Source organism: Trachypithecus francoisi, unplaced genomic scaffold (genome assembly GCF_009764315.1).
Source record: "Trachypithecus francoisi isolate TF-2019V2 unplaced genomic scaffold, Tfra_2.0 Lachesis_group3, whole genome shotgun sequence".
Taxonomy (NCBI): Eukaryota; Metazoa; Chordata; class Mammalia; order Primates; family Cercopithecidae; genus Trachypithecus; species Trachypithecus francoisi.
The window spans coordinates 147,876,481-147,895,948 of NW_022681468.1; the positions used below are offsets into that span (position 1 = coordinate 147,876,481).

A 19,468-nucleotide genomic window follows, 5' to 3' on the forward strand; every position below is an offset into this window, starting at 1 on the left:
TAATAAAATTTTATTTTATTTTATTTTATTATTTTTTGAGACTGAGTCTCACTATGTCGCCCAGGCTAGAGTCCAGCAGTGCAATCTCAGCTCACTGCAACTTCCGCCTCCCAGGCGTGTACCTGTACAAGCCATTGCTGTGCCTCAGCCTCCTGAGTAGCTGGGATTACAGGCGCCCACCACCATGCCTGGCTAATTTTTGTACTTTTAGTAGAGACAGGGTTTTGCCATTTTGGCCAGGCTGGTCTCAAACTCCTGACCTCAGGTGATCCCTACCTCAGCCTCCCAAAGTGCTGGGATTATAGGCGTGAGCCACTGTGCCCAGCCAACAAAATTAAATTTTAAAATGTAGATTTCAGAGTACCACCTCAAAGCCATTGAATCTGAATCTCCATGTGCAGGGCCCAGGAATGTGCATTTTTAATAAGTCCAGGTGATTCTAATGCAGCTGACTGGGGGCTTATGCCCAGATGAGAAGTACTGTTATTTGCCATGTTACCCAACGAAGGGAAGTGACTACTATCTTATTCATCTTTGTGTTCCCTGCAGTGGCCAGCATTGGGCCAGAAATGGAATTTATTACATGAAGCTGGACTGCATTGCACTGTTGGAAGGAGTTCCATTAGGGTAATTATGAGCAACAGGGCCTAGCCCTCCTTCCCAGGAGGAATTAAGTCCAACCTTGTGGCTCAGGGTTAGGCCGTCAGGAGTTTTCCAGGGCTGATACTGCTTTGCTTATGTGTGCATTATGTGTTTGCGTAGTATGTCTCGCTTTCTGTTGTGTGTTACTGTCTTGAGTCTCAGAAGGGACTGTCCACCCCATGCTGCACGTGCTCTGCGGGCTTGTCATTCTCTGTGTTGTGCATGCACAGCTGTGTTAAATAACATGTCTTAGAGAGTGGAGGACCCAACATGGGACAGATCCTCTGGCTAATGGCACATTTAATCAATCAGGTTGATTTAAAAGTTTTCAGTGAATTTAACACATCAGAATGATTCCCTTTTATGACCAGTAGAATAGACATTTGATTTTTTTTTTTTTTTTTTTTGAGGTGGAGTTTCACACTTGTCACCCAGGCTGGAGTGCAATGGCACAACCTCTGCCTCCTGGATTCAAGTGATTCTCCTGGCTCAGCCTTCCCAGACCTGGGATTACAGGTGCTCGCCACCACACTTGGCTAATTTTTTTTTTTTTTTTTTTTTTGAGACAGGAGTCCTGCCCTATCACCCAGGCTGGAGTACAGTGGTGCGATCCCAGCTCACTGCAACCTCTCCCTCCGGGGTTGACACATTTCTCTTGCCTCAGTCTCCTGAGTAGCTGGGATTACAGGCACACACACCATGCCCAGCTAATTGTTTTTGTATTTTTAGTAGAGACAGGGTTCCACTATACTGAACTGGTCTTGAACTCCTGACTTCAGGTGATCTGCCTGCCTTGGCCTCCCAAAGTGCTAGGATTACAAGCTTGAGCCACCACACCTGGCCTAATTTTTGTATTTTTTAGTAGAGATGGGGTTTCACTGTATTGGCCAGGCTGGTCTTAAACTCCTGACCTCTGGTGATTCACCCACCTCGGCCTCCCAAAGTGCTGGGATTACAGGTGTGAGCCACCATGCCCGGCCCCTAGACATTTGATTTTTAAAAATGTTTTGACATGTCTTAGTTTGAGTTCACAAGAAAAAAAAGTAAATTAATCTAAAAATCTATTGGCAACAAACATTTCAATAAAAATGGAAAATAGACTCTTGAATGTCATGTTTAGGAATTTGACTTCATATTTTGGTAGTGTAGCTTCCTAAGATTTTTTAAGCCCCAGTGTGACAGCTTCAGAGATCTGCTCTGAGATAACTGACAGCAAATGTGAGAGAATGCCTGGAGTGAATGAGACCAGTTGAAGCTGTCACAGGGGTCCCTGGAGAGACTCTACAGGAGGAGGCTGTCATGAGGAACCATTAGAGATAAAATTCATAGACCCTGGCCAACTTGGAAGGAAGCTGAGGCTATTAAAATAGATAAAGAAAAACAGGAACTGGCGGGGAATGGGGGACAGAGTGGAGAGAGAAGGATGGGGAAGATGGTGAACATTATGGTGGCCTTTTGTTTTGGTTATAGATTTTTATGCATGAGGGAATTTTTTTAAATTTTCCACTTCATTTTATTTATATCTGAAATATCAGTGGGTGGCCTAAAAATCAACTTTAGTATTGCCAAATTGCCTGATATCATGATATCTATAAATAAAGTTCGAAATATAATATCTTTTACAAAGCAAGCATTGCAAAATGAATTCTTTTACTTTTTCATGTTCTGTCCCAGCATAAATCTCCAGCCTTCATTAGAGCTGCTGTTATTTCTGATTTCAACTTAATGTTATTAAGAGGATACAGTGTTACTTTTTGTGACCTGCCTTTCCTTTAAGACCCCAAATCAAAGAAAGTAGAATCACTCTGTTTTTCTGGATGACTAAGAACATCATCCTGGAGAAGTATTACTGATCCTTTGGATAAAGAATGTAGATGCTGACCTGTTTTTATAAATATAACTACTGTGTTTCAGACAACCTTTGGCTGACACCCATTCTTTTGACATGGGTGCCTTAGTAAGTACATCATAGCATGTGGTTGGGAATGAGACAAATTGGGGTTGGGATCCCGACTCGGCTGCTTGCCACATGTGTGACTCTGGAAAAGTTATGTATTCCCTAGGTCTCAACTTCCTCATCTATAAAATGGGGATTGGAAAAAAGGACTTACCTCAAGGGGTAGTTGGGAGGATTAGTGAACTAACAGATGTGCTTAGCATTTCCTGGAACACAATACATGCGCAATAAAAGTTATCTATTTGTCCCATTATCCAAGATTTTATTTTACAGAGATCCAGAATCAAGAGAGTTTATGAAAGGAATGAGTGACCTTTATGTTATCAAAAAGCTAAGGAAGTATCTGTACATGCTTACCTTCCTCGAATGACGTAATTTGGTAATCAGGGTAATTATTTAAACTCTTTCTGAGCCTCTTTTTACCTAGACCAGTGCCTCCCACAATATGGTCCTTCAACCACCAGCATCAGCATCATCTGGGAAGTTGTTAGAAATGAAAATTCCTGGGCCTACTTTTAGACCTACTGAATCAGAAGCTCTGGGGTAGAGCCTAGCATTCTGTTTTAACAAACTCTCAAATAATTGTGATAACACTAAAGTTTAAGAACCACTAGCCTAGACCATCTTTTAAAATGTACAGTTTGGCTGGGCACAGTGGCTCACCCCTGTAATCTCAACACTTTGGGAAGCTGAAGGGGCATTGCTTGAGGTCAAGAGTTGGAGACCAGATTGGCAATATTGTGAGCCCTCATCTCTATAAAAATTTTTTAAAAAATAGCTGAGCGTGGTTGTGCATGCCTGCAGTTGTCACCACTCGGGAGGCTGAGGTGGGCATATCACTTGAGCCCAGGAGGCAGAGACTGCAGTGAGCCATGATCATACTCAGGAGGCTGAGGTGGGAGGATCACTTGAGCCAGGGAGGTGGAGGCTGCAGTGAGCCATGATCATGCCACTGCTCTGTAGCCCGGGCGACAGAGTGGAACCCTATCTTAAAAAAATAAAAGTTAAAAAAAAAAAGTGTACAATTCAATGGTTTTTAGTATATTCAGAGTTGTGCAACTATCACCACAATTAATTTTAGAACATATTCATCACTTTTAGAAGAAACTCAGTACCCATTAGTATTTGCTTTGCATTTTCCCCCAAGCCCACCAACCCTGGGCAACCACTAATCTTTCTACCTCTGTGGATTTGCCTACTCTGGACATTTGATATAAATGGAATCATAATGGCCTTTTGTGGTCTGGCTTCCTTCAGTTAGCATCATGTTTTCAGGTGCATCTATGTTGCAGCATATATCCACACTTCCTTTCTTTTCATTGTTAGCTAATATTCCGTTATATAGACATGCCACATTTTGTTTATTTATTCATCAGTTGGTGGACATTTGGTTTGTTTCCATCTTTTAGCTATTACAAATAATACTGCTGTGAACATTTGTGTACAAGTTTTTGTGTAGAATATGTTTTCATTTCTGTTGGGTGTGTACCCAGGAGTGGAATTGCTGGTTCCCAGGGTAGCTATGTTTAGCCTTTTGAGGAACTGCAAGACTTTTCCAAAGCGGCTGTCCCATTTTACATTCCTGCCAGCAGTGTATGAGGGTTCTAATGTCTTTATATTCTCATCAACACTTGTTATTAAATATTTTCTACTAGACTATCTTTTGAGATAATGAATTCTGTAAGCCTATTACGCTATGTCATTTATTTTGCTGAAAGTAAAAGCATTTAAAAGATGCCTCTTAGCTATTATTTCTGAGGTTGGATACCTGGTTTCACATTTGTACTTCCATTTTGTGATTTTATAAACTTTAATCATATTCTTTTTAGCTTAATTTAAAAATATAGATCTAAAGATTTATATCTTAATATAAGTATATATAAAAAAAATCAATCATTTAATCTTAAAAATACAAAGCCCTTCTATCTTTTTTATTAGTTTAATATTAATTGAGCCAGTGACATTTTTATCCTCTGATATGTCTAGCCTAGTAATTATTCAATAAATGTATTTTTATTTATTTATTTATTATTATTATTTTTATTTATTTATTTTTTTTGAGACGGAATCTCGCTCTGTCGCCCAGGCTGGAGTACAGTGGCCGGATCTCAGCTCACTGCAAGCTCCGCCTCCCGGGTTTACGCCATTCTCTCGCCTCAGCCTCCCGAGTAGCTGGGACTACAGGCGCCCGCCATCTCGCCCGGCTAATTTTTTGTATATTTTAGTAGAGACGGGGTTTCACCATGTTAGCCAGGATGGTCTCGATCTCCTGACCTCGTGATCCGCCCGTCTCGGCCTCCCAAAGTGCTGGGATTACAGGCTTGAGCCACCGCGCCCGGCCAATAAATGTATTTTTAATTGGTTGATTCTCAAACATGAGTATAAACATTCCTTAGCTTTGCAAAACACCTGCTATCAAAAGCAACTCATTTTCTTGACACATTGATTTCTGATGACAAGCCCAAGCTAAAGAAATAGGGTTATACTCAAGATGATTGACCTTTCTCAAAGCTGTTTTTTTTCCAGAGGAATGGCTTCTTGTGGGAACCAAACAAGGACATCTTCTTCTCTATAGGATTCGGAAGGACGTTGGTAAGTGCATATTGCTCATGAAAAAATAATAATAATGATAATGTTTTAATAGTCAGCTAGTATACAACGGTAAAATCAGTTATTCCTGGACCATTGAAAGAAAGAGTGAAGGTTAGAGGGAGCGCGGTGGGAAAATGGGGAGAAGACTTGAGAATGCCTAGGGCTTTTCTCCTTCAAACTGTATTGCCCTACCTACATCTGGGAGGTGAGGATGAGTTGATGGTTTACTTGTTACTGAATTACTTATTACTGGTAGTGAGTCTCTAAGGAAAGAGGAGGTGGTGGTTTTCCTCCTCTTTTCTTAGAGACTCACTACCAGTAATAAGAAATACTATTAATGGGAATAAGATTCCTGTATATATGGTGTGGTGGTAGGAAAAAAAATTAGGAAACATTGGTTTAAAATATCTTGTTAGCTTATGAGGAGTAGACCAGGAAGAGAGGACCAGGGTTTGTGTTCATGTGTACCTCCCCCTGGCTGCGTGACTGTGAGCAGGTTCTTTCCAACATCAATTTTCTATAAACTCTGTCTCACAAAGTCGTTGGGGCAGATGCAATATTAGGCTTAAAGAAACTGTGAAAACTAAAGTTCTAATCAAATGTGACTGTCAGTAACGTAGAGTAATAACTAAAGTATTTGAAATGTATTCTGTTAAAGAGTGTTTTTTTAATGGGGCAGAAAGTACCTCACTGCCCTTCCCTGTTTTCATTTCTGTGCTCTCTTTATGGAGAATAGATGTGTTGAGGTATTATACCCTGGAGCCACTCTACAGAAATCTGCAGTTAATTTCATACCTTTCAATCTAATATATATTTCTCTGGTAAATAGCTTAAGAGATAGCTTAAGATAAATAGAGCTCTCTTTTGGAACATGGAGCAAGGGTAACATTGGGGGAAAAAGCACTTTACTAGTGAACCCGGCAAAGAGGAAGATATCCTGGTCAGTTTCTGCAGCAGGGTAGGAAAATAAACCAGAGAATAAAATAGAGAATTTATTTCATTTCTAAGTTTTTCAACTGTCCTCTAAATCAGGGGTCAGCAAACTTGTTCTGAAAAGGTCCAAAGAATAAATATTTTAGGCTTTGCAGTGTTGTAAGTACTTAATTCTGCCATTGTAACATGAAAGCAGCTGTAAGCAATATATAATGAATAGGTGTGGTTATGTTCCAATAAAACTTTATTTACAAAAACATGCAAAGGCCTCAGTTTGGCCCTTGGGCAGTACATTGTTGATCTTTGTTTTAATGTTTTAAATTTTTAATTCTTGGCTAGGTGAAGTGGCTCATGCCTATAATCTCAGCACTTTGGGAGACTGAAGTAGGAGGAATGTTTGAGGCCAGGAGTTTGAGACCAGCCTGGGCAACATAGCGACACCCTCTCTACTAAAAATTAGCTGGATGTGGTGGCACGTGCTTGTAATTCCAGCTGCTGTGGAGGCTGAGCTGAGAGGATCGCTTGAGCCCGGGAGGTTGAGGCTGCAGTGAGCTGTGATCGCACCATTGCTCTCCAGCCTTAGCAACAGACCTTGTCTCAAAAAAAATTTTTTTTTTTTTAGTTCTCAGAGCCAAAATATTTGCATTCTGTGATATTTACCTGGTCTATAATTTTAAAATTAAGCTCACATTTTAATTTTAAAGCTAAAAATGCTTATCTTATTCAGCATTCAACAACTGTTTTTTGACTCTCTACTTTCAGATGTAAGTGGTGATCAGAAATTGAAAACAAGACTTTAAAAATGAAGTCTTTCAACACAGTATAGACCTAAACTGGTAATATGAGCATTCATCTGGCTTGGAACCCCGGTGGCGACTATTCCTTGCTCTGTGATCATTTTATCATGTCAACTTTGACAAATTAGTTAATGTTCCTGGGCCTCAGTTTCTCCATAGGTAGCTTAAATATAGACAATTAGGAAATCAAACTCTGATTTGAAACTTTTTCTTCAAGAAATGTCATTTTTCCCTATACTCTTGGTGAACAGTTTAGTTCTGGCCCAGCTCTGGCCTGGTGTGGGCCAGAAATAGACTTGGGCCTGTGTGAATTAGTTCTAGGGTTAGTTTGGTTTCTAGATTTGAGATATTTCAAGCCTAAATAGGTCTTATGGGTAGACTGTCTTTCTGAGGAAAGGGAGGGGATAATAGGGTCAAGAAAAGACCAGGGCTAGGGATCGTGGGCTCTGATCTGATCTGAGTCATTTCCCTGGAGCTCAGTTGAGCCAGTGACATTTTTATCCTCTGATATGTCTAGCCTAGTAATTGTTCAGTAAATGTGTTTTTAATTGGTTAATTCTCAAACATGAGTATAAACATTTCTCAACAGACATCTCTAGGCTTCATTTTACTCCTTTATTTTTTGAGACAGGGTCTTACTCAGCCTAGGTCAACTTACCTAGTTGCCTAGGCTGGAGTGTAGTGGCGCTATCCTGGCTCACTGTAGCCTCAGCCTCCTGGGTTCAAACCATCCTCCCACCTCAGCCTCCCAGGTAGCTGGGACCACAGGCACACACCAACATGCCTGACCCATTTTTGTATCTTTTGTAGAGATGGGGTTTCGCCAGATTGCCCAGGCTGGACTTGAATTCCTAGGCTCAAGTAATCTGCCCACCTCAGCCTCCCAAAGTTCTGGGACTACAGATGTGTGCCACCATGCCCAGCTAATTTTTGTATTTTTTTAGAGACAGGGTTTCACCATCTTGGCCAGGCTGGTCTGGAATTCCTGACCTCAAGTGATCCGCCCGCCTCAGCCTCCCAAAGTGCTGGGATTACAGGTGTGAGCCACTGTGCCCAGTCCAGTCTACTCTTATCTTGAACTGAGAGGGGTTAGATTAGTTCATGTCTGAGGGCTTTACAACTCTAGGTTTATTTCAGTCGTGCTGAGCAGCGTTCTCTTTTTTTTTTTTTTTTTCTTTTTGAGACGGAGTCTTGCTCTGTCACCCGGGCTGGAGTGCAGTGGCTGGATCTCAGCTCACTGCAAGCTCCGCCTCCCGGGTTTACGCCATTCTCCTGCCTCAGCCTCCGGAGTAGCTGGGACTACAGGCGCCCGCCACCTCGCCCGGCTAGTTTTTTTTTGTATTTTTAGTAGAGACGGGGTTTCACCGTGTTAGCCAGGATGGTCTCGATCTCCTGACCTCGTGATCCGCCCGTCTCAGCCTCCCAAAGTGCTGGGATTACAGGCTTGAGCCACCGCGCCCGGCTAAGCAGCGTTCTCAAAGTGTGGTCTCTAGACCCCTGGGGATCCCCAAGATCCTTTCAGAGGACCTACAAGGACAAAACCAAGTTTGCAAAAACACTGAAACATTTCATTGTTTGTTTTTTTTTTCCCACTGTATTGACATTTACAGTGATGGTGCAAAAGGAATGGTGATTAAAACTGGTGGGCGCCTGAACACAAATCAGAACAGTAGCACCTAACTTCAAATAGAGACTTTAAAAAAACAAGAAAAAAAAAAGTGGTACCAGGCTGTACTAATAGTCATTGTGTACAATTCTCACCATGTGCTCACCATGGGTTTTTGTTTGTTTGTTTGTTTGTTTGTTTGAGATGGTCTCACTCTGTCACTCAGACTAGAGTCCTGTGGCGCAATCGTGACTCACTGCAACCTGTAACTCCTAGGCTCAGGCGATCCTCCCGCCTCAGCCTCTCAGGCAGCTAGGACCACCAGCACACACCAATGTGCCCAGATAGGTTTTACTTCTCATAAAGATGAGGTGTCTCTTGTTGCCCAGGGTGGCCTCAAGTGATGGGTTGTTGTTGTTTTTTCTTTCTTTCTTTTTTTTTTTGAGACGAAATTTCACTCTTGTCACCTAAGCTGGAATACAGTGGCGCATTCTCAGCTCACTGCAACCTCCCCCTCCCAGGTTCAAGCAATTCTCGTGCCTCAGCCTCCTGAGTAACTGGGATTACAGGCATCCACCACCACACATGGCTAATTTTTGTGTTTTTAGTAGAGACAGGATTTCACCATGTTGGCCAGGCTGTTCTTGAACTCCTGACCTCAGGTGACCCACCTGTCTCAGCCTCCCAAAGTGCGGGGATTACAGTCGTGAACCACTACGCCCGGCCAGTTGTGTGTGTGTGTGTGTGTGTGTGTGTGAGAAAGCTAGTTTCACTTAAGAGTGTTCTTGGTTAGGCAGTAAAAGTTGTTATTTTTATTGTATTTTGACTTTTGGCAACACATCTTTTTAGTAATCTCTTGTGATATGAGAAGTACACATACAGTACTTCTGCTGTGTGCTAAGGTGTGAAGTCCGATGGCTGTCTTGAGGGAAAAATGCTTGTGTGATTGAGGTATGAGCTAAACTGGCTACTTTTTTCATGGAGTGTTGTTTTTGTTTGAAGAATGACAGGTTGTGGTTTTTTCAGACCATTTGGATATTTGGCAGGTTTTTGTTTTTTTTTTTTTTAATGAGCAAAGGGAATCTGTTACTTTAAGGTAAACAACTGGCAGTATTTGTTGTGAACAATAAAGTTAGAGCTTTCAAGAAAAAAATAGAATTGTGGAAAACTTGTGTTCACCCCGCTGAGTGTGACAGCTTCTCCATAATTAAAGATTTTTTCTGATGAGATTGGGGGTGATAATAATGAGTGTCATTTTTTAACATCCTATAATGAAATGTAGGTCTGGATTGGAAAATCTGCATAACTCAGTAAACCAACATTTTCCAGATGACGAATGCATGAAGTTTTAAAATCATGTGTGAGTAAAAGATACATTCAAAATGTAAGGTAGACAAATGTTTTTTGACGTGACAAAAAATGAAAAGTTCATTGACAAGTATGAGATTTCACTTTACGAGAAATTACATTTGTTAAGTATTGGTATAGTGTCAAAGAATAATCTGAAAAACCTATTAAAGTACTTTTCCCTTTCCAACTGTATATCTATATGAGGACAGATTTTTTATCATATACTTCAACCAAAACAAATTGAATTATCAAAACAGATTAAATGCAGAAGCAGATGTGGGTTCTTATGGGGTTATTGTTGTTTTTTAATACATACATGTTTTTAAATGTATGTATGTTTTTAAATACATACATGTTTTTTGTTTTTTTTTTTTTTTTTGAGATGGAGTCTCACTCTGTCGCCTAGGCTGGAGTGCAGTGGCCGGATCTCAGCTCACTGCAAGCTCCGCCTCCCGGGTTTACACCATTCTCCTGCCTCAGCCTCCCGAGCAGCTGGGACTACAGGCGCCCGCCACCTTGCCCGCTAGTTTTTTTTTTTTTTTTTTTTTGTATTTTTTTTAGTAGAGACGGGGTTTCACTGTGTTAGCCAGGATGGTCTCGATCTCCTGACCTCGTGATCCGCCCGTCTCGGCCTCCCAAAGTGCTGGGATTACAGGCTTGAGCCACCGCGCCCGGCCACATGTTTTAAAATGTATGTATTTAAATTTCTAATGTAAATATTCATGTATATAATCCCCAGAAAAGTTCTTTGAAGTCCTCAGTAATTTTTAAGATTATCAAGATTTGGAGAAAAAAAAGTTTAAGAATCTCTGCCTTAGAAAATTCTATTTGTAAAGAGAATTATAGGCCTGAAGCAGTGGCTCACACCTGTAATCCCAGCACTTTGGGAGGCCGAGGTGGGTGGATCGCCTGAGGTCAAGAGTTCAAGACCAACCTGGCGAACATGGTGAAACCCCGTCTCTACTAAAAATATAAAAATTAGCCGGGCGTGGTGGCACATGCCTGTAATCCCAGCTACTCCAGAGGCTAAGGGCACAAGAATTGCTTGAACCCAGGAGGTGGAAGTTGCAGTAAGCTGAGATCGCGCCACTGCACTCTGGCCTGGGCAACAGAATGATACTCTGTCTCAAAAAAAAAAAAAGGAGAATTATTAAGTGCAATAATAAGGTGCTTTGAAGTGTAGGAAGTGTCTGAATTGTTTTTTTTCCTCATGAAATGTAACAACAGAATACCAGGGCACACTCCCTGCAACTTTAGGGCCCTTTCTTCATCCCCTGTACTGAAGGACACATGGAAGAAGTGAGACCAGCTTTGGTGACATGAGTTCTTATGGCTGCCCCAAAGAGTCTCCCTGATTTCCAGAGGGCAAGGGCAGAGCTAGGTGTGGGGAACAACTCAGGTCAGCAGTGTGAGCATCCTGTCCATGAACTAGAAGGCAGGTAGCAGGGCATGGGCTCAGAGCACAGGCTTTAGAGTCAGCCTGGGTTTGCTTGTAGGCTCCCTCACTGGCTGTTACCTAACTGCTTTACCCCTCAGGGCCCTCAGATATGAGCTTGGAGTAATAATACCTACTTCTCGGGAGTTGTGAGTTTACAGAAAAAGAAAAGTATAAATTTTTAAACCCAGAACCCAGTATGTAGTTATCGCTTAATGATAGCTGCTCTGATGATGATGATGATGATACTTACTCTCTTTTTGACTCATTGGTGACTTTTGAGGCTGAATATTTTTGTCATCCCCAGCAAGGCTGAATTCACATGTTTTTATGGTATATAACTTTCTTCCCCTTTTTTGTAACAGTGCCAGCAGATGTAGCATCACCTGAAAGTGGCAGTAAGTGTAGATGCATTCAGTTGCCTTAGCTCTGGAGATGGGTTTGAGTGTTTGCTCTGTCTCCATGATACAGGACTTAGAGTAGTTGCTGGAAATTAGTTGGTCTGGATCTGAGGATGCTTTGCGCTGGGTTTCATGGCTTGGGCTCTTATATTTGACTGTTACTTTTTACACTCTTCCTTGTGGAACACTTTGCCAAGGTACTGATTATGCAAGATAAGATCTTCAGACTCACAAGTACCTTGCAGCTTCAGTAAACTTTGTGTGATCCTTTCTGCCGATGCCAAGTGAAGGTGCATGAAACGCTCTGCTCTAAAACTGGAGTTGAAAGCATCTTACAGTGCTCGTAAGACAGCTGGCTATTTAGATCTCTGATTTTTAGTCTTTCAGGAACTTCTAAAGATTTATGTAGGAGAGCAGTATGGAGCAGTATTTTTCTAGTAGTGGTTTTTATATGTATCCCTGTATTTGGAACTTCCAATGTTTATTTCTTTTCCATAGGTTGTAACAGATTTGAAGTGACACTAGAGAAATCCAATAAGAACTTCTCCAAAAAGATTCAGCAGGTAAGCAGTGATGGCAGTCCTTATAAGAAGATTTGACTTAGATGAGACCCGTCAAACTAGAATTTTGGTAATGTCATTTATGTATTTATGTATGTATTTTTTTTTTTTTTTTGAGGCGGAGTCTCGCTCTGTCACGCAGGCTGGAGTGTAGTGGCGCGATCTCGGCTCACTGCAAGCTCTGCCTCCTGGGTTTACGCCATTCTCCTGCCTCAGCCTCCCGAGTAGCTGGGACTACAGGCACCCGCCACCACGCCCAGCTAATTTTTTGTATTTTTAGTAGAGACGGGGTTTCACTGTGTTAGCCAGGATGGTCTTGATCTCTTGACCTCGTGATCCACCCGCCTTGGCCTCCCAAAGTGCTGGGATTACAGGCGTGAGCCACCGCACCCGGCCGGTAATGTTATTTATTAACTCCGAATCCTCTTCTCTTTGACCTTCCATTTATCCAGGGGTCTCTGCCCATATATCATGTGCCTGAGCCTCTCTCACAAGCAGAAATGATAATCACAGAAACTATAATGCCCAGAAAAATAAGTGAGAGCCCTGTAACTGGATAGGCTACATGGTCCCTTTTTAGTGCTGAATGAACATTTGCTAAACCTTGTCAGAAATGTTTAATTGAACCTCATGATTTGCTGTTTTCCAGATCCATGTGGTTTCCCAGTTTAAGATTCTGGTCAGCTTGTTAGGTAAGAAAAGGAGTTGCATTTGTATCCTGTGTTTAAAAAGAAAAGATATGACTGATTAACCCTTTCATGGTTAATTTGATAGTGGTTACTTAACAATGAACAGACGTGTTCCAAACCTGGTATGGCAGGGTACGTGGGTAATAAAGGCAGCAGCATCCTCCATAAACTCGAACTCTCCTCTCCAAGGAGTCTCACTTTATTCATTCATTCATTCATTGATCAAATATTTATTGAGCCTATTCTATGCAAAGTCTGGACTAGACATTGGAGATAACAAGTTCAGTGAGACATCATTGATATCTTTGAGATTTACGTTCTGATTACAAAGACTAAATGACAGGAAGTAATCACAATACAATGTGGTAAGTTACAGTGGCATGATCTCAGCTCACAGCAGCCTCTGCCTCCTGAGTTCAAGCAGTTCTCCTGCTTCAGCCTCCCGAGTAGCTGGGATTGCAGGCACCCACCACCATGCCCAGCTAATTTTTGTATTTTTAGTAGAGACAGGGTTTCACCATATTACCCAGACTGGTCTCAAACTCCTGACCTCAAGTGATCTGCCTGTCTCGGCCTCCCAAAGTGCTGGGATGACAGGCATGAGCCACCGTGCCTGGCCAAGCTCAAATGTTTAAGGAAGAAAATATCCAAGTTTAGAAGACCAGGTGACCTCTTAAATGTTTTGTGCTGGTTATAGGTGAGAATGAATCATCTTAGTGAAACTGAAGGTACATCTTCAGCCAACATCTGCCATTTGCTTCTTCGAGATGTTAACACAGTTACTTTTTTTGCCTCAATAGTGGCTCTACTAGAGAATTATGATCATTGATTCTGATGTTATGCTTCCTCCCAAACAGAAAATAACATTTATGTCCATGACCTGTTGACATTTCAACAAATCACTACGGTTTCAAAGGCAAAGGGAGCATCACTGTTTACGTGTGACCTCCAGGTAAGTTTACCCGAGATGAAATTTGGCTTTATGCTTTAATCAGTACAGTCTTTCCTACATCATTCCTACCATTAGATGGGAAGAATGACATTGATGATCCATACCCAATGGAGACTCCAAAGATCTTTTTTTTTTTTCCCCTGGGATGGAGTCTGTTCTGTCGCCCAGGCTACAGTGTAGTGGCATGATCTTGGTTCACTGCAACCCCTACCTCTTGGGCTCAAGTGATTCTCTTGCCTCAGCCTCCTGTGTAGCTGGGACTACAGGCATGCACCACCACGTCCGGCTATTTTTTGTATTTTTCAAATTAGAGATGGGGTTTCACCATGTTGGCCAGGCTAGTCTCGAACTCCTGACCCCAGGTGATCCGCCTGCCTTGGCCTCCCAAAGTGCTGGGATTACAGGTGTGAGCCACCACGTCCGGCCCAAAGAGAATATTTCATTGTATTAGAGAAATTTCTCTATTGGTGTGCAGTGTGAAGTTGAAGCGTTTGCGTTCCCTGTGTGTGGGTTAATGAGAATCTAGTGCTATCAGCAAGAGGCAACTAACCATGGACAAAAAGCTTGTCCTGGACAAGCCATTATTGGGAAAGCAAGACTGTAACAATATCATGAAGACAATTATAAGACATTAAATGGACTCTTGTTCTAAACAGATCACTGAGGTCTTTGTCATTAGGGACTTTTCATTGTTTAAAAAAGACATCTCTCTTTATTTTTGCCAGTTTATCATTCTTGCATTCTTCAGAATCTGCCTCACCCCTCTACTCAACTTACCATTTTTTAGCATTTATGTTCTACAATGACACTGCATCATTTTATGCTTAGGAATATTCTTTTCCTTGCTCTTTAAAGGCGTAAAAGTGGGCTTGATATCACTAGCACATGGTCACGCCTGACCCAGCATGCATTGACTGCCAGGAGCAAGAAACATTTAAGAGAAAAAAAGGGGAGAGGAGTTATATAGGGGAAGGACTGCCCCCGGATTTTCGCCTCTGAATTGTGAATGTCCGTGTGATTTGCTGGTGCTGTGGTCTTTGGCTGGCAGCCCTGCGGGAGGAAGTGTTCTTCAGTCACTTGTTTCTTAGTGCATCTTAGAGAATGGTGTTCTGCGCAGCTTTCCTGGCAGGATGACTGTGTCACAGGGAATTTTCACACTGGTAGCCATTTCAAGGTAGACAGTCTCTAATTTAGTCATCACTCAGGTAGAGAGAGTCATTGTATTTTCATTTGCTTTGCGTGTCTCCTCCCAGCACACAGAGACCGGTGAGGAGGTGTTACGGATGTGTGTGGCTGTAAAGAAGAAGCTGCAGCTCTATTTCTGGAAGGACAGGGAATTTCATGAATTGCAAGTAAGTCCTCTGTTCCTTGGCCCATGGATTGAGTAGGAACTGCTGCAGTAGCTCAGTTCTAATGAAGTTCAGGATTCCAGTCTTGTCGTTCTACACAGGTGACTACTCTTGGTATGAAGTGCATGAGAGCTTGTTGATGCTTACTTGTAATATGAGTCTACAGTGTTTCTACAGATCGGTTTATTTCAAAGTGGGTTTTCACCTTTTCCAAATGTGCTTGGTCCAGTTCATGGACTTGTATTTTTATTAAGGGTGGTTTCCTGGCCTTGTGCCTGTAGAATTGTGCCCGGTGAGGGCGAGGGTTGTTTTGCAGAATGGAGGTTGCAGAATAACAGGAAAGTCATGATTTTTTTAAAAAAAATATTTATTTCATTCAGATCCTTGCTCTCTTTTTTCAGGGGGACTTTAGTGTACCAGATGTGCCCAAGTCCATGGCGTGGTGTGAAAATTCTATTTGTGTGGGTTTCAAGAGAGACTACTACCTAATACGGGTAAAACCTTATTATTTTGCAAATATCATTAGTTTATCTTGGGGAAGATGATTATGTGCTCCGAACTCCAGGTCAAGAGACAACTTTAAGTAGAGCTTTTGGCATAACAGGATTTGTTATTTGTATGTGTAGTTATCATTCATGCTCACCACTTTTCATAAATAAGATGTCTTATTCATGACTATTCGGACAAATAATGAAGGCTGCTTACCTCTGCCCAGTGGATCATCATGGACTGCTATCCTAATTCTTCAGTGCTCAGGAATTATAAACTAATTTTAGTATAAACCTAAGTATTTTTAAGACTTTGAGTTTCATCTTCTGCCCTCCTATCTTTTTGTATATTTTGTACTAAAAGTGATTTTCAAATTTCAAAAGCCACAAGGGTTTATTACAGAAAATATAGATAAGGAGATAAAGGAAGTACAAATCAACCTTAGTCCCCCCACTCAGAAATAGGCACTGCCAACTTTTTGGTGTATGAGCTTCCATCCTATTTGTAAAAATACCATGTTATACAATTGTTTTATAACCTGTGTTTTCTCTTAACATAAGTTGTAAATATCCATGATGTTGTTTTTCTCCACTATGCATACTGTATGTAGAAAAGATTGATACACTGTTCGTTTCATTGAATAATCTAAATCTCTTAGCGTCACACCCCACTCGTAATTCAGACATGGCAATTCTAGAAGCCTTTCTCTCTGTCTTCCACTGGGTGAGCTCTTCATTGTTTTTTTGTTTGTTTGTTTGTTTGTTTGTTTTAGACAGGGTTTCCCTGTGTCACCCAGGCTAGAGTGCAGTGGCAGGATCTTAGCTCACTGCAACCTCCGCCTCCTGGGCTCAAGCCATCCTCCCACCTCAGCCTCCAGGTAGCTGGACTCGCACACGCCTACCACCGTGGCCAGCTAATTTTTGTATTTTTTTTTTTTTTTTTTTTTTTGAGACGGAGTCTCGCTCTGTCACCCAGGCTGGAGTGCAGTGGCCAGATCTCAGCTCACTGCAAGCTCCGCCTCCCGGGTTCACGCCATTCTCCTGCCTCAGCCTCCCGAGTAGCTGGGACTACAGGCACCGCCACCTCGCCCGGCTAGTTTTTTTTTGTATTTTTAGTAGAGACGGGGTTTCACCGTGTTAGCCAGGATGGTTTCGATCTCCTGACCTCGTGATCCGCCCGTCTCGGCCTCCCAAAGTGCTGGGATTACAGGCTTGAGCCACCGCGCCCGGCCAATTTTTGTATTTTTTGTAGATATGGGGTCGCAATATGTTGCATAGGCTGGTCTTAAACTCCTGGGCTCAAACAGCCCTCCTCCTCAGCCTCCCAAAGTGCTGGGATTACAGCCACCATGCCCGGCCCCATTGTTACCTTGTTAATATATTTGTTCGGTCTTTGTATCATTTGAATATCCTAATTTTATCAGCATCAGAGTTGCAGACTCCAGGAGGAGTCACTGCTGTGCAACTGACTAAATAGCAATTAGGCCTATAGATGGTGAGAGAGCTCACAAGGAGTAAGGGAACTCAGCAAAAGCTGGAGTTAAGGCTCTCAGTTCTCTGACTTCCTTGGATGCTGACCTCACCTGCAGGGTGGGAAATCTTGCCTTAGGACCAGGTTATTCAGAAATTACTTATTTACATGCAGTAAAATGTATTCTTTTTGGTGTACAGTTCTGTGTTTTGACCAATGCTTAGATTTATGTGACTAATGCCACAATCAAGATTCACAACACTACCATCACCCCCCAACATTCCCTCGTATTACCCCTTTGAAGTCAGCCTCTCCTTCTGTTCCCAGACCTGTAGTAACTACTCATCTGCTCTTCATCTCCTATAGCTTTGCCTTTTCCAGACGTCATATAAATTGAATCACACAACATGTCACCTTTTGAGTCTGGCTTCTTTCCCTTAGCAGAATGCATTGGAGATTCATCCATGTCGTTGTGCGTGTTAATAGTTTATTCTTTTTCATAGCTGAGTAGTAGTCTATGGCATGGATGTTTGTTTATCCATTCATCAGTTGCTGGACAAAGTTGTTTTCCACTGGGCGCAGTGGCTCACGCCTGTAATCCCAGCACTTTGGGAGGCAGAGGCGGGCGGATCACGAGGTCAGGAGATCGAGACCATTCTGGCTAACACGGTGGAACCCCATCTCTACTAAAAATTAAAAAAAAAAATAGCCTGGTGTGGTGGCGGGCACCTGTAGTTCCAGCTACTTGGGAGGCTGAGGTGAGAGAATTGCTTGAACCCAGGAGGCAGAGGTTGCAGTGAGCCGAGATTGCACCACTGCACTCCAGCCTGGGTGTCAGAGCAAGACTCTGTCTCAATTAAAAAAAAAAAAAAAAAAAAGTTGTTTTCAGTTTTTAGCAATTTTGAATAAAGCTGCTAAGACATTTGCATACAAGTGTTTGTGTAAACATACATTTTCATTCCTGGGCAAATGCCTGGAAATGGGATTGCTGGGGCATATGATAAGTGTATCTTTAAGGGGCATATGGTAAGTGTATCTTAAACTTTATAAGAAACCAACAAACAAAAAGGCTGCCCCATTTTGCATTCCCACCAGCAGTGAATGTGAGTTTTAGTTGCTCTGCATTCTCGCCAGCACCTGGCATTGTCAGTTGCCAGGCTAGATGCTTTTCTTTGCATTAGAGAACAAAAGAACGGGTTTTATATTGTGATAACAAAGCTTATTATAATGAACTCCGTAACATTTTCTTATGTCAAACAAGGAATATTATTGGCTTCTCTAGGTTTCGGGTTCTCTCTGGATTTTTCCAGCCTGTATTCCTACCTCTGGCTGGGGAATGCTAGGTGACTCACTCTGTTTCTTCCTATAGGTGGATGGAAAGGGGTCTATCAAAGAGCTCTTCCCAACAGGAAAACAGCTGGAGCCCTTAGTTGCACCTCTGGCAGATGGAAAAGTGGCTGTGGGCCAGGATGATCTCACCGTGGTACTCAATGAGGAAGGGATCTGCACACAGAAATGTGCCCTGAACTGGACGGACATACCAGTGGCCATGGGTGAGACCAGCAGTAGCTGCTGTTTCCCACTTTGGGTTGGGGTTGTGTGCCATTCCTGCAAGAACGGAGTCCCATTCATAGCTTTGGCAGACTGCTTTACATTGTGTCATTCACTTGCCGTTCCCCTTCTTGTAAGTAGATGACATTTTAGGGTCACTAAAAATGGGATAGTCTAGTTCTTGCAGGAAGTTGAGGGGGAAAACATGTGAACAGAAATGTTTATTTTAGGAAGTGATTATCTACTGCTATTTTTTTACTTCTTAGTTTTTTTCTTCCTCCTTTTTTTAAGAGTTTTGATTGTGACCTCTGCCAAATAGACTACATTTGGAAATGAGTGGAAATTCGTTGTGTATTCCTATAGTATGAGTAATTCCATATTGAAGGGTTTTTAATGTCGTAATTCCATGTTGAAGGGTTTTTCTATTGTTGCTATTTTGTTGTTGTTGTTGCTTAGAGGCACAGACAACATTTAGGTGATTTAGGTGTCAGTCTCTATTCTACGCATTAGGTGCTTCTGTTCTTATGCTTGCTTCAGGTTCCCAGTTATCCACAGTGGAATTGCTTGGAAACATATAACCACTCTTGCCTCATTTTATTTTCAGTCAGAAGAGTGAGTATTACTAAAATAGTTGCTGCTGTGAAGTGGGATATGCTGACATGCTTTCTGTCTTTAAACACCTCTGTCTCTGGAAA

General features: G+C 42.0%; 1 protein-coding gene across 4 annotated transcripts in view; it reads left to right on the top strand.

The window, feature by feature from the left end:
- The window catches only part of VPS39 (VPS39 subunit of HOPS complex), a 48,544-nt gene that overhangs the window by 3,884 nt on the left and 25,192 nt on the right, over positions 1-19,468 (top strand). The window contains exons 2-9 of one of the 4 annotated variants that reach the window (XM_033190444.1): positions 5,111-5,191; positions 11,678-11,710; positions 12,212-12,276; positions 12,923-12,965; positions 13,820-13,914; positions 15,168-15,266; positions 15,665-15,757; positions 18,592-18,775. In XM_033190444.1, the coding sequence (XP_033046335.1) occupies positions 5,111-5,191; positions 11,678-11,710; positions 12,212-12,276; positions 12,923-12,965; positions 13,820-13,914; positions 15,168-15,266; positions 15,665-15,757; positions 18,592-18,775 (693 nt within the window). The remainder of the gene's footprint in view (positions 1-5,110; positions 5,192-11,677; positions 11,711-12,211; positions 12,277-12,922; positions 12,966-13,819; positions 13,915-15,167; positions 15,267-15,664; positions 15,758-18,591; positions 18,776-19,468) is intronic. The other 3 variants (XM_033190445.1, XM_033190446.1, XM_033190447.1) reach the window with 3 other exon arrangements.